The sequence below is a fragment of the Protopterus annectens genome, chromosome 13.part0 (assembly GCF_019279795.1).
Source record: "Protopterus annectens isolate FY-2018-M chromosome 13.part0, PAN1.0, whole genome shotgun sequence".
NCBI lineage: Eukaryota > Metazoa > Chordata > Ceratodontiformes > Protopteridae > Protopterus > Protopterus annectens.
Genome location: NC_056747.1, coordinates 899,554,447 through 899,567,978, shown reverse-complemented (window position 1 = coordinate 899,567,978; position 13,532 = coordinate 899,554,447). Strand labels below are relative to the sequence as shown.

The 13,532-nt window shown below is 43.8% G+C and overlaps 1 protein-coding gene across 3 annotated transcripts in view; it reads left to right on the top strand.

Annotated features, from left to right (window-relative positions):
- Positions 1-13,532, top strand: part of NBR1 (NBR1 autophagy cargo receptor) — a 1,427,595-nt gene that overhangs the window by 687,652 nt on the left and 726,411 nt on the right. For all 3 annotated transcript variants that reach the window (XM_044054653.1, XM_044054654.1, XM_044054652.1), the window contains one exon: positions 11,838-11,948. In XM_044054653.1, coding sequence (XP_043910588.1) covers positions 11,838-11,948 — 111 coding nt within the window. The remainder of the gene's footprint in view (positions 1-11,837; positions 11,949-13,532) is intronic.

The window sequence follows — 13,532 nt, the reverse complement described above, 5'->3', positions numbered from 1 at the left end:
CAGCAGTATGGTTCATGCCGGGAAAGAGCACTACAGATGCAATGTTTGCTCTGAGAGTGTTGATGGAGAAATATAGAGAAGGTCAGAAGGAGTTGCATTGTGTCTTTGTGGACTTGGAGAAAGCATATGATAGGGTGCTTAGAGAGGAGTTGTGGTATTGTATGAGGATGTCAGGAGTAGCAGAGAAGTATGTAAGAGTGGTACATGATATGTACGAGGGTAGTGTGACAGTGGTCAAGTCTGAAGTGGGAGTGACGGTTGCTTTTAAGGTGGAGGTGGGATTACATCAAGGATCAGCTCTGAGCCCTTTCTTATTTGCAATAATGATGGACAGGTTGACCAACGAGATCAGACAGGAGGCTTCATGAACTATGATGTTTGTAGATGACATTGTGATCTGTAGTGAGAGTAAAGACCAGGTTCAGGAGACCCTGGAGAGGTGGAGATGTGCTCTAGGGAGGAGAGGAATGAAGGTCAGCAGGAATAAGACAGAATATGCATGTGTGAATGAGAGGGAGGATAGAGGAATGGTGAGGATGCAGGGAGTAGAGTTGGCGAAGGTGGATGAGTTTAAGTCCTTGGGATCAACAGTTCAGAGTAACAGTGAGTGTGGAAGAGAGGTTAAGAAGAAAGTACAGGTAGGGTGGAATGGGTGGAGAAGAGTGTCAGGAGTGATTTATGACAGACTGGTACCAGTAAGAGTGAAAGGGAAGGTCTACAAGAGGGTAGTGAGACCAGCTATGTTATATGGGTTGGAGACGGTGGCATTGACAAAAAGGCAGGAGTCAGAGCTGGAAGTGGCAGAGTTAAAGATGTTAAGATTTGCACTGGGTGTGACAAGGATGGACAGGATTAGGAATCAGTATATTAGAGGGTCAGCTCAGGTTGGACAGTTTGGAAACAAAGTCAGAGAGGCGAGATTGTGTTGGTTTGGATATGTGTTGAGGAGGGATGCTGGGTATATTGGGAAAAGGATGCTAAGGATGGAGCTACCAGGTAAGAGGAAAAGAGGAAGGCCTTAGATAAGGTTTATGGCTGTGGTGAGAGAGGACATGCAGGTGGTTGGTGTGACAGAGCAGTATGCAGAGGACAGGAAGAAATGGAAACAGATGATCCACTGTGGCAACCCCTAACGGGAACAGCCGAAAGAGAGGAAGAAGATAATGTGGTATTAATGAGAGTTATGTGTAACATGTAAGGTGGTGGTATTGAAAAATAGTGGAGTGCATCCAGCTCATTTATGTGAAAGTGTGTGAATTAGATGTAAAAACACAAGAAAATGTTCTGAGTTAAGAATAACATATAAAGTGAAAAGGCTATGTAATTGATATGGTTAGAGTAAGAGAAGCACCACAGTGCTTGTATGATTGTTTTACATGAAGATTGGTTTTAGGATAAAGATACAAAGAATGTATCTGCTTTCCCAATATTATTAACATCTGTATAGTTATTCAAGATTCACCACCATTATGTGGAAAGATAAATTCTGATTAGAAAATGATTTATGATTAAGAAATGAAGAGCATCTTGTAACTGTACCAGATGTCCATAAACAACCAATATACTTTCACCAGAAAAACACGTTCTTTCACAAAAACTAATTATTTTGCTCCCTTCTGTAAAGAAAGGGAGGAGTCTGCCTGTAACCATAGGTTGCCCAAGTGGCTGGCATGCTGTTTCTCCTTTTGCTGTGATAAATACAATAAATCCCTGCAAAACACTTTTCAGGCACATTCTACTAGAGCACCAACTAGTTGAACAACATATTTAGCAATGTATCTTCAAAGGCAGCTTATAAGTTGTCACTTTGGCTACTTTCCACAACTTGCCAAACAGAGTAAGTTGAGGCAAGACTGGTTGTGACTTGGTTGTATTATAGGGATCATGCAACAGTGCATCGCTCAGAAGTTAAACTGCTTGGGATTCTACCCAAATGGTATGATTCACTGGTACAGTAACTTTCCCTGAATGGAAAACTTTACGTGGGTACTCACCATATCAGTAGAATTATAAGGACAGGTCCCAATGACAGTAAAGCTTTCCTCCCTTCTCCTCCTACATGGGAAGTCTTGTTATAGTTAATGTACATTTAGTTTATCATGTTAACAGTGTAAATAAGTTTTTTAGTGTTTGAAATAATTGTTCATGTACTATAATGTTTGACTCTGCACTGGGTATTTGTCATCTAGAAGCACTTTGCTTTCATGGCTTTCAGACTTGAACCACTACTTTCAGGGGTTGCCAGTGGTGGGTCTATCTTGAGTGCCACATAACCTGTTTATGTATTATTGCAGGCACAAACCCCACATTAGATATGGTATGGAAAATCTGCTCAGAGTCATGGATGTGAAAGGTGGGTGTACACAAATGGTATGACTTCTACTGTGACCTCTCCTTGAAGATCTACTGTTATGGTTAAGTGTCTGTTATGGCTAAATGTCTTATACAGGCGTACTTTACTTTAGAGTTCCGATTGTATCCATTGATGTCCTTCCATATTACTGTTGCAGTATTCATAACCAAAGGGAGCTCCTGCCAAGGATAGCCCAATGTCCAGCCAGTATACAAAAGCGTTTAGTACTTATAGGCATCGGGCGTCACATGTACGCTCCCCGTGCAAGATATGGGGCATAAAGGTGACATATGGATGAGCACACTCAGAGCTTCTTTGCCACCAGTCCAAATGCCGTCATTGAATGTCAGTCTGAATGCCCATCTGCTATGCTGGTTACCAAGCCACCTTTCAGGTAAGTGCCCCATTGGGGGTTCTTATCTTTTCTTTTTATTTAGTGCTGTATGGTTTATGTCATCCTGAAAGGAAAATTCAGTGTGGGAGTTAGATTCCCCATAAATACCATCATAACCAGCGTCCTTTCTGACTGGGTGATTCCCATGACCATACACTGTGTTCTAACTGCCAGGCTTTTGTCCCCAAGACCCTATGTAGTCATCTCTGTTCCTTATCTATTCACCTTGAAAACCAATGTCTAAAGCTGTAAGCTGTTGGCTCAAGGTGCTATGGCAGAATCTTCCCATCCTGAGGGTCACCTGTCTGCCAAGAAAAAGGCCAGAAAACTTTTGTCTTATACAACTGTTGTTCAGTCTCTCCTAGATGTCTCTTTTGAGGCTAGTGAAAGCCCAGAGGATTGTCCAATGGTTGCCTTGGATTCCTGTGCCGTGAGCCTGTCAGAGGCCAGTATGGGTCCGACTTTTCACATTACCTCAGAAGCTTTACAAACAACTGCTCCTGACAGTGAGGGGGAACCTTGGCTGATTATATCCAAGAGACCAAGGGAGATTCTACAGATCTTAGTCGGGGAGGAGATTCCTGCTTTGCTTATTGAGTGTTGCCAGTGGTCTGACCCTCCAAAGCTGTTACATGTGAACATCTTTCAGAAAAAGAAACTGAAAATCAAGCACATTTCCCCTGTAGTTAAATATCCTCAATGTGAATGGCAGGATTTTACACAGGAGTTATTTAATGCTTTAATGGCTTTAAAGCCTCCTCAAGGGATGTCTGTGCCTGCTCCCCCTGGTCTTCCACTCCTCTTAAAAGACTCAGGGAACTAGATTCTTCAGATGAGGATCTGTATTCTGGGGAAGAGCCCTGGCTTACTTTTCTCAAATTCCTTCTTCCTTGGACTACAGTTCAGAAGAAGAGAATTCTATTAGTCCAGATTCCCCTTTGTAGAATCTTTCCTTTAGGGATATTGTTGCCTGCATGATGAAGTTTAAGTGGGATTGTTGTCAAGTCTCTGACATTCAGAAAAGGTATTATGGACTCCTTCAGATGGAGTATTCTAAGCCACTGGCTCTTCCCTTGTTCTGGCTGCCCTCCTGGTTACCTTTACAGCAGCATCTATGGCCCCTGATTCTCATACCTCTGCACCCAAGAAACCTGATATATTTTATAAAGTGCCTGACTAGCTTTATAAATGCCCTTCTGCTGACCCTTCTGTAGTGTCTGCCTCTTCAGACAAAAAACCCTCCAAGATGTTGCCCTCTACCAAATCACTCCTGTCAGATAAGAATAGTAGGGCTATGGAGAGGCTAGGCAAAAAGGTTTACAATGCTACCACTATATCTTTTTGAGCCGTCAACTACCAGATTCTTATAATCAGGGATGTTTTGGCCATCCTTTCTCAGGTTTCCAAAATGGTTTCTGACCTTCCTGTTTCTGAGGGAAAGACCTCTGCCCTTTCCCTTTTGGCTGCACTTCTCAAGTTGCTAGCCAGTCTGTCAAATGCAGCTATGATGCAGCTGATGCCTCATCCGGGGCTGCTACCTTTGGTTCAGTTGTGAGGTGTTACACTTGGCTTTGTCTGACATTAAGGCTAAACCATTGGATGCACCTTTGGATAAAAAAAAATCTTTTTGGTGCTGTTGCTGCTGAACTTTTCAAGTCTCTGCAGGATAAGAGTAAAGCCTTGTGGGAGTTTAAACATGTTTTTGTTTCTCCTATTCCTAGGTTTCAGAGGAATTATCCCTCCAAATCTACTTTTGTTCATAGGCAGTCTTGCCTGCTACCTGAGGGGGAAAAAAGGGTTCTAGATATGTGCCTCCTGCTAAGTCTGTTTAAACCCCTACCTCCCAGAAACCTGCTTTTCAGGATAAGCCGGGTTCCATTTCACAATTTGTTTCTTCTTTCCCTTGGTCAGGTTCCTTTATCCCTCCGAATTTTCCTTTTCTCTTCCAAATTGGTTAGTGATCAGAACAGACTCTTGGGTTCTGTCCATTTTCCACCAGGGATATTTTATGGTTTGGAAATCCCTTCCTCCCTTTTTGCGCATCCCTCATCCTCCTTGGGAACAACTTCCTCTTTTCCCAGTGGTGCTACATTCTGTTTTGGTCCAGGGTACCACTCAAGCTGCACCTCCTGCCCAGGTTGTGAGGGTTTTTTATTCCAGAATGTTTTTGGTTCCCAGAAAGGAGGGCATTTGGAGACCAATTCTGGATCTTTTCCAGCTCAACACCTTTCTCAGAATTCCTTCTTCATACTTTTATTTCCCCTTCTTCTTCCCCAGGCCTTTTTGATGTCTGTGGATCTCAGAAGCCTACCTTCATATCACCATCCATCTCCTTTTCGGTAAATGTTTGTTTCTCTGTTTCTTCCTTGCATTTTCAGTTCACTGCCTTGCCCTTTGGCCTCTCTACTGCCCCAAGGGTATTCACCATATGCCTCACTCCTGTCATTGCCTTTTGCAGGATGAGATGTCTTCAGATCTTTCCCAACCTGGATTACTTGCTCATTCAAGTCTCTCCTCTGATGCTCTTCTTCAGGATCTCAAGTTTACTGTTTCCCATTAGAGTCTGGTGTTTACCACAAACATCCAAAAATCAATTATGGCACCTTCTCGGGATCACATTTTCTTCTGTTGCTGGCGTCAGACCATCCCCATGTTGGCGTCTTTGCCTGCTCCAACTCCCTGTCTCTCACTGGCTTTTTCCAGTCTTTTCTTCCTCTGACTTCAGTCACAGACAGGGAATTTCTCATGGCCATCAGATTCATGGATTCCACCATGCCCATACTCCCTCTGGCCAAGCTCCACATGAAAAAGCTTCCGTGGTACTTCGTCAGTGTGGTTCCAACATTGCCACCCCTGAACTTCCTGGTACCCTTCCTTCCCAGTCTCAGGCTCGAGTTTCAGTGGTGGATTTGTCAACTTTTTCTCAACCTCCGACTTCCTTTCCAAGCTCCTGTCCCAACTCAGATCTTTACAGACACCTCAGACAGGGGATGGGGGCCACCTTCAGCTCTCTCAAGGTTCAGGGTCTCTGGCCTGTTCGTCAGAGTTTGGACCACATCAGTATAAAGGAGATGTGGGCTCTGCTTCTAGGTCTGCAGACTTTTCATTCTCTTTCATCCTGGGCTCCTCAAAATTTTCACAGACAATACCACAGTGATGTGGTATGTAAATGAGCAAGGGGGTACAAGGTCCTATCTTTTTTGCAGACTAGTTCTTCCAGTGTGGGATCTAGCTGTCCAGTGTCAAGTGACTCCTCAGGCAGTTTACATTCCCTCAGAGCACAGTCTAGTGGCAGACTGTTCGAATAGGTCCAGCATAAAAGTTCACAAATGGATACTTCACTGAGATGTGTTCCTGGACATTGTCCATCTTTGTGGTATTTCTCAGGTAGATCTTTTTACTTCCAGTCTGAACAGACAACTTCCTCTATTCTGTTCCAGAATCCCAAGTCCTCTGACTTGGAAAGTGGACATCATGTCTTTTCCTGAAAGGGGATGTTTCTGTATGCCTTCCCTCTCCTTCCTTTGTTACCACGAGTCTTGCACAAGATCAGGCAGAACTCTCCCCAAATCTTAGTAGTGACTCCCTTTTGATCCAGATAGCAGTGGTTCCCCCTTTCTTGCATAGCCAGGGGCAGTCACTACAGGTTAGCTCAACCGGGTGGATCTTCTTGCACAAGACAAAGGGATGTGTGATCCATCCTCACTTGTCTATTCTTCAAATGATGCTGTAGGTGATAGGGTCGATAGGGTTTTGATCCGTTTCAGGCATGTCATTTCTGAGGACATGCTTTGGGTTCTTCAGGAGGCCTGGAAACGTACTACCAGGAAGCTGTGTGTGTCCGGATGGAAAAGATTTTCTGTCTCGTGCTTCTTTTACCTTCAGAGTCCCATATCTGGGAAGGTTCCTCCGCTTCCGTCTTATTTGTGCAATCTGCTTCATGCTTGGTTAGCATTTTCTTCAGTTAAAGCTCACCTGTCAGCAGTTTCTGCTTATCTGCCGTTGAATACTCCTCTAGCCTCTAGATTTTGAGGTCAAAGCAATTCCTTAAAGGCATCCTTCCTCACAGAAAGTCTTTTCTGCCTTCTAGGGACCTCAAATTTGTACTTGAAAAATTGACTCAGGCTCCTTTTGAGCCTGCTTATACTTTGAAGACTGTTCTTCTTTTCGCTCTTATTTTGGCCAAGAGGGTGTCTGACCTTCAGTCTCTCATGCTGTTCCTCCTTTATTAGTTTTCCACAGGACATTTACCTTTCTTTATGCCCAAGGTGGTCAATGAGCTGCCCTTTAATCAGTTTATTCATCTTCCTTCCTTTTTTCCTTCTATGCAGTCTGCCAATGAGAAGGTTCTTCACCTTGGGTTTGCATAGACAGTTCAGATATTCGGATAAAACTAAAGTTATTTGCAAATCTGAACAGCCTTTTATTTCCTTTCATCCCAGCTCTTTGTGTTTGGCTGTTTTGTAAGCAAATCATCTCTTCCTGGATTTCTAAGACCATTTCATTTTGTTATTCTTTGTGGTAAATTATTTTCTCATCAGTAAAACCTCATTATACTAGGGCTGTTTCCTCCTCTGGCCTCTTTTTTCAAGGGGCTGGAAACTAATTCTATCTTTGAGGCTACTACTTGGTTCGTACTTTCATTAAACATTACAAGTTAGATGTTATTTGCAGGGCCAGAGCTGGCTTTGTCAGGGCTATTCTGCATGGGTTTCTGGAGGGCTCTTCCATGCTGTCCTTCTTCCAGGCTTCCTGTTGAGCTTTTGTAGTCTCCCTTGGGTTATGAATAGTGCAGCAGTGATAAGGAAGGACAGAGTACTGTTGTGTAAGATCTTACCATAACAGTAGATGTCCTTCTCTTCGTTGTTGCAGTATACTCTCTCTCCCTCCTGCCCCCTCTGCTGTAACCTGTCATTCTTGCTCTACTGGCTAAGGGACTTTTATAGGTTCATAGGTGTATACTAGGCTAATGGCCCTGGAGCCTTTACAAGCCTAGCCCATAAGATTACCCTGGCATTTTGCCACCCAACCTTAATTTCCAGTGCCTCTGTCGAGTAGAGCCACTGGAGTGATCCCCAGGGTGAATTTTCTATTTCCCATCCACTCATCAAGATTTCTCTTGAAAAGGGCCAGTGAGGTGCTCTGTTTGACATGTATGGGAAGTCTATTCCATAGTGTGGCAGTCTCTGGGTTATGAACCTGTCCCTCCAGCACGATCTGTTGATTGTGGTAACGAGGTTGAGGTCTCTGGAGTGTGCGGTGTGGAGGGATTTCTTTAGATGTAGCATTTCTAACAGAGCTGGGTCAGACATGGCGATATGAGAGACAGAATAGTTGGAATTTTTTGAGTCTGTCTGTATGGGACAAGTGTTTAAGGCCTAGGATGATCCTTGTGAGGTACTTTTGTGGCCTCTCCAGTTGTTGCAGGTGTCTAGTGAGGAACATGCCAAATGGGGCATTATACTCTATGATTGGCCTAATGAGGGAAGAGTAGAGGGAGACAATGACCTCTTTCTTCCTGGATGCAAAACCCTTAGTAATGAGATGTGCCACACAGAAGGACTTTCTGACCGCAGTGGCAGTCTGGTGGTCAAAAGAGAGGTTGCTGTCAACCTGTGTTCCCAGATCTCTTGTAATGCCTTCTGTGTTCAGTGGACTACCATCAATGTGGTAGTTCATGGGAACTGGGTTTTTCTCAAAGAGAATGACGACACATTTTTTTTGCATTGAGCTTAAGGCCATGGTTCTGACACCAGTCGTTGGTCTCAGTGAGGCCTTTCTGTAGGATGTCAACATCACTTGGGGAGTTAATAATGGCTCCCAACTTGCAGTCGTCTGCAAACTTTGTGAGCCAGAGTCCCTTCATGTTGGCCTGGACTTCTGCAAAGTGCATACCAAACAGGAAAGGACCCAGGACCGATCCCTGTGGGACTCCACTCGTGACTGGTCGGCAGTCTGACTTGGAGTCAGCTACTTTCACACTGGGTTCTACCTGTGAGCCAGTTTGCAACCCACTTAGTGATATAGGGGTTGATGCCTAGCTTAGAGAGTGTTTCTATGATTACTTGGTGGGGAATGGTATCAAAGGCCTTGGCCAGATCAAGGTAGGCTGTATGAATCACCTTGCCTCCATCCACAGCTCTGGTGACTGACTCAAAGAAGTCGACCAAGTTGAGCAGGCATGATCTACCCTTCACAAAACCAAACTGTGTGGGATCCAGAGTTTGGAGAGTCCTTATATCCATGTTTATTAGGTCCATGATGATGCATTCCATAGCTTTGCATATCAGACTTGTCAGGCTAATGGGGCAATAGTTCCCAGGGTCTGTAGTTGCTCCTCCTTTGTGGAGAGGGTTGACTTAAAGCAGTGCGCCATTCGGGAGGGACAAAGCCTGAGGTGAGGCTGTGATTGAACAGAGCACACAGTTGAGGTGCCAGTTCACTCTGTAGTTCATGTAGAACACAGCCAGGAATATTGTCAGATCCCATAGAAGCTGTATTCTTGGCCTTGGACAGTGCTGTTTTAACCTGTGCAGCAGTAATACTGGGTACCTGGCAGTCTACTGGTATTGTGATTGTCCTTTGGGGGGGGGGGTAAAGTTGGCACTGAATCTGTCCACCAGTATATTGGCAATATCTGTTGGCTCTGTATAGGAGGTACCATTGTGCAGTAACTCAGAGCAAATCTGGGTGTTGCCATGGAGGTTCTTTACATAACTATAGAAGGCCTTGCGGTTGTCTTTACTATCTGCTGCAATTCTGTTTTCATAGCTAGTTTTAGAGGATTTGATGAGGGATCTCAACTTTTTGTTGAGGCTGATAAGGGAGTTTTTCCAGTCTTGGGACTTCACCTTATTCCTCATCAGTTTTCTCCTTCTGTTGTAGAGTTTGTTTATGGCATGGGGCCACTAGATTGGCTTCCTTTTTTTGGAGGAGAGCATCTTGGTTCTGTTGGGAGTGGCGAGATCCATGCATTTGTGCACGTGTTCTTACAGTGCATTGGTGTATGATTTGGCAATCATGCAATTGTTCTCCATTTGCATGGGTGCTGTGAAGTTAGCCACTTCTGTTCTTAGGAGCCCAGATTTAGCTTTGGAGACATTTTTCATGGTGGTTACCCTTGTGGGGGGTGGGGGTGGGAGTGATGTGGATTTCCAAGGTGATTAGTTTGTGGTCAGATCTAACTAGGTAGAAGTTGACTGTTGGTGTAGAACAACGTTCGCCCATGTTAGCAATGACCAGGTCAAGGATGTTGCTACATCTAGTAGGGGTAAGAGCAAGCTGGTCCAAGGCAATGGAATTAATGAATTCCGGGAAACATTGGGCAAGTGTATTGGTACATGTGTAGTTTTCCCAGTTAATGGAGGGGTAGTTGAAGTCACCCAGTATGAGAGTGTTAGGTTGGACCCTAATATTCTCCAGGGTGCTTAGGAACGTGGAGTGAGTGTCTTGGGACATGGATGGGGACCTACAACAGGTACGACCTGAATTGCTGTCATGCCCAGTGTTAGCTGCACTTTGAAGAATCTCTGATGCGTTATGTTGGGCTACCAGTCTGGAGGTGTGCGCATCCTGTATGAATATGGAAACACCACCACCTTTGGAGCTTCGGTCCAAGTTCTGGGGCCAAAAGGTGTGGAATGAGTTATAGCCTGGTAGTGCAGGGGTGCTTTCTGCTGCCTTGAGCCAGGTCTCTGTTACAGCACAGATGTCGATGTTCTCCATTTTAAGGAGTGCTTCAAGTGAGTGCATTTTGAGATTTAGACTTCTAGCATTGAGCAGCATGACCTTCAGACTGCATTTGTTTGTAGCTGTTACGGTGGTAATTTGGTCTTTGGAACACTGCCTAAAAAGGCACTATAGGGGTGGCAAGAGCTTTGTCCAGTATCCGCAAGCCCAGGGATGACAGATGCAGGCCATCTCTGGCAAAGCATCGAGGTCTGTCAGTCATGTTATCCCAGGCAGACAGATACTGGATCCCCTTAGAATGACACTGGAAACTTAGCCAATTGTTGAAATCAATCATTTTCTGCTTGTACTGTGGTATAATTCTGGGTGATGGTAGGATGCTGCTCATGGCTAGGGTCGTAACTGCCTGGTCTACATAATCCGAAAGCTCCTCCATATCTCTGTTCATGTAGTCCAGGGAGGTACATCTCAGGTCATTCACACCCACATATACAATGACAGAGTCATGTTTTTACCTGTTACTGAGCAACCTGAGTGTGTGCGTTATATGGCGGATCCTGGCACCTGATAGGCAGCTGACTGTTACTTTCTCCTTATTCAGCCTAGTGAGTGGGACATCGGTGTGCCTCCCTATCGAGTCACCTATGACTAGTGTGCTGGGCATGCTGTTTTGCCTTAGGTGCTTTGGTTGAGTGGCATACTGTTTAGGAGAGTGTCTCGTGATTAGTGTTGTGGTGGTCGAGTGCGTTTCTACCTTGGTGGTCTCTGCTGTTTGGGTAGATTTTTATTGAGAGCCTACGTGTAGGTGGGTGTGTGTTCTGGAGGGCTATGTGTTCAAGGGCTTATGTGTTCCATGTGGTGTGGTGCAAATGTTGACCTTCTCCTCTTGACCAGCTATTCTGGTCTTGGTTGGAGAGTGCGAAGCTTCCAATTTGGTTATGTCAGTGCATCTCTCACAAGTCTGAGTGTTGGGAGGTAAGAGGAGAAGGTTGTCGATGTACATGAGGGCTGTCCTCCTCCTTTTTCTCCTTCTAGATGCACGTGCTTTTACTTGTCCCTAGGGACGTTCTGTTCCTCCTGGGGCTTTTCTAGTTCTGAATTTGTACATTACCTTTATACCCTGCTCCTAGTGTGGGAAGCGTAAATGTGATGTATGATGCCTGTATGTACTAAAGGTTTTGATATACTGACTGGAGGTTGGGCTTTTGTTAGGTTATGCATGCTGCAACCAGTGAAAAGGACATCTGTTGTCAAGGTTATATGTTATGCAACTGTACTTTTTTGCTTGCTGAACTATAACATCCTTATATAACACTTAGAATCAGAAAAGAAAATCAAACATGGCATTGTCTGTGCCCTGCTGTAGTAGTTATTCATATGTCTTTTGTATTGGCTCTATAGATATGACTCCTTGTATGTCACCCTTGCCTGTTGATGGCCCTGTGATTGAGAGGGTTGGCTTGAGTCAGATAGCAGAGGAGAGTGAAGGAGTTGGACATGGAGGATTGATTGGTAAGAGACACCACCATTTTCCTTTGTATATAAGTGACCAGATGCTTTTGTGAGCTCACAGGTATTTCTGTAGCTGGCCTGTAACTTATTAACTAGGGTTGTTTCTGACAGCCCAGAGGACTGTTTACTGTGTATTTTCATCTGCATTTCAATAATTTGACCTTAATGATCACTTATGAAGATGAGTTTGTAATTTATCAATCAAGTTGTAGTTTTCACCAGTTAGTAGAGGTTAGAAAATTGACTTCCAGTGTAGTCTATAAAAAGAACATGTTTGAATACCCATTGTTTTGAGAATGTATGTCCTGATGATCATAAAACTGAATAGACAAAAGTTTGTGGGCTTATTAATTCTTTTGACTAAATTAGCTCTTATATTTTTGTCATAGTGAAGCTTGACAATGTGTAAAATGGACGTATGGCATGTGCTCGTTCTGTAAATGTATTTTAGGATCTTTGTACATAATGCAAATCCTCCGTGTGCGTTTTACAAATGTTTGTATATCACTATGTGGGATAACTGGCATTTGAAATAAGTTGTGTCTGTAATTTATGGTTGCAGGAGATACATTTGGAGTGTAGTTATCGTTACCATTTTTCTGTTGCACTGGTTAGATTGTGAAGCATTGTATAGTACTGCCCAAGATTGTTGGTGTTAAGTAAGACTGCAGTCATTAGGAAGATCCTGCTGTTAAAATGATGGAAATCTGCAAATGCACCAGATGTCCTAAACTAGTAACAGTAGCTTATACATCTGCATTTCAATTTATGTACAGTGAAGTAACAAATATTCTGTTATAATACAGGTTGATGACGGCACAATGGCACAGAGGATAGTATTGTCACCTCACATCAAGAGGTTCTCCAGTTCAGATCTCAGCTGGGATGTCTTCTGTGCAGAGTCTGCATATATTCCCTATAGTTTTGTGGGTTTCCTTCCACTTTTGAAGACAACTGTGATAGGGCTAGCCATCCTGTGGTGTGAACCTTGGTTCTAGATAATTGTCACTGTTGAAGTGACAACTTGACCCCTTGTGCAAAAATGGGAAAAGGGATTGTCGATGGATGGATCTAAAAATGATGTTGGTTTTAAATTTGCTTGCTTAAAGCTTCAAATCTTTGTTAGAATAAAATGACAAATTTTCAAATCTGTAGTGCAAGAATTCTTCACTTTAGTGATGTGTCTTTTAGTAGGCAAAATCAGCAACTGATTAAATATAGGGTTCTTAGACTATTGCATTGTGCTGAGCAGATTAGTGCAGGTGTGGTTGGTTCAGTAGCACAGATACTATGGCTACTTAAGTCAGAACAGCACAGTGTACAGCACATGCTAATGATTGCTTAATGATGTGGAAAATAATGCCAGTGAAGGAACCCAAAATGGCAGAAACATTCAAGGATATATAAAACTGTGGTGATGCATACTTATTTTGAAGCTGTGATTTGTGATATACAACGGAAGCAATGCTGTATGCAGTAGTATGTTTTTGGTCCCGTCAGACCTCTTTAAAACTAGCCTAGCCAACAGTGACCTGCGTCCACTACTGGTCTACCAGCATCCTTCTGCCCCCCCCCCACACACAC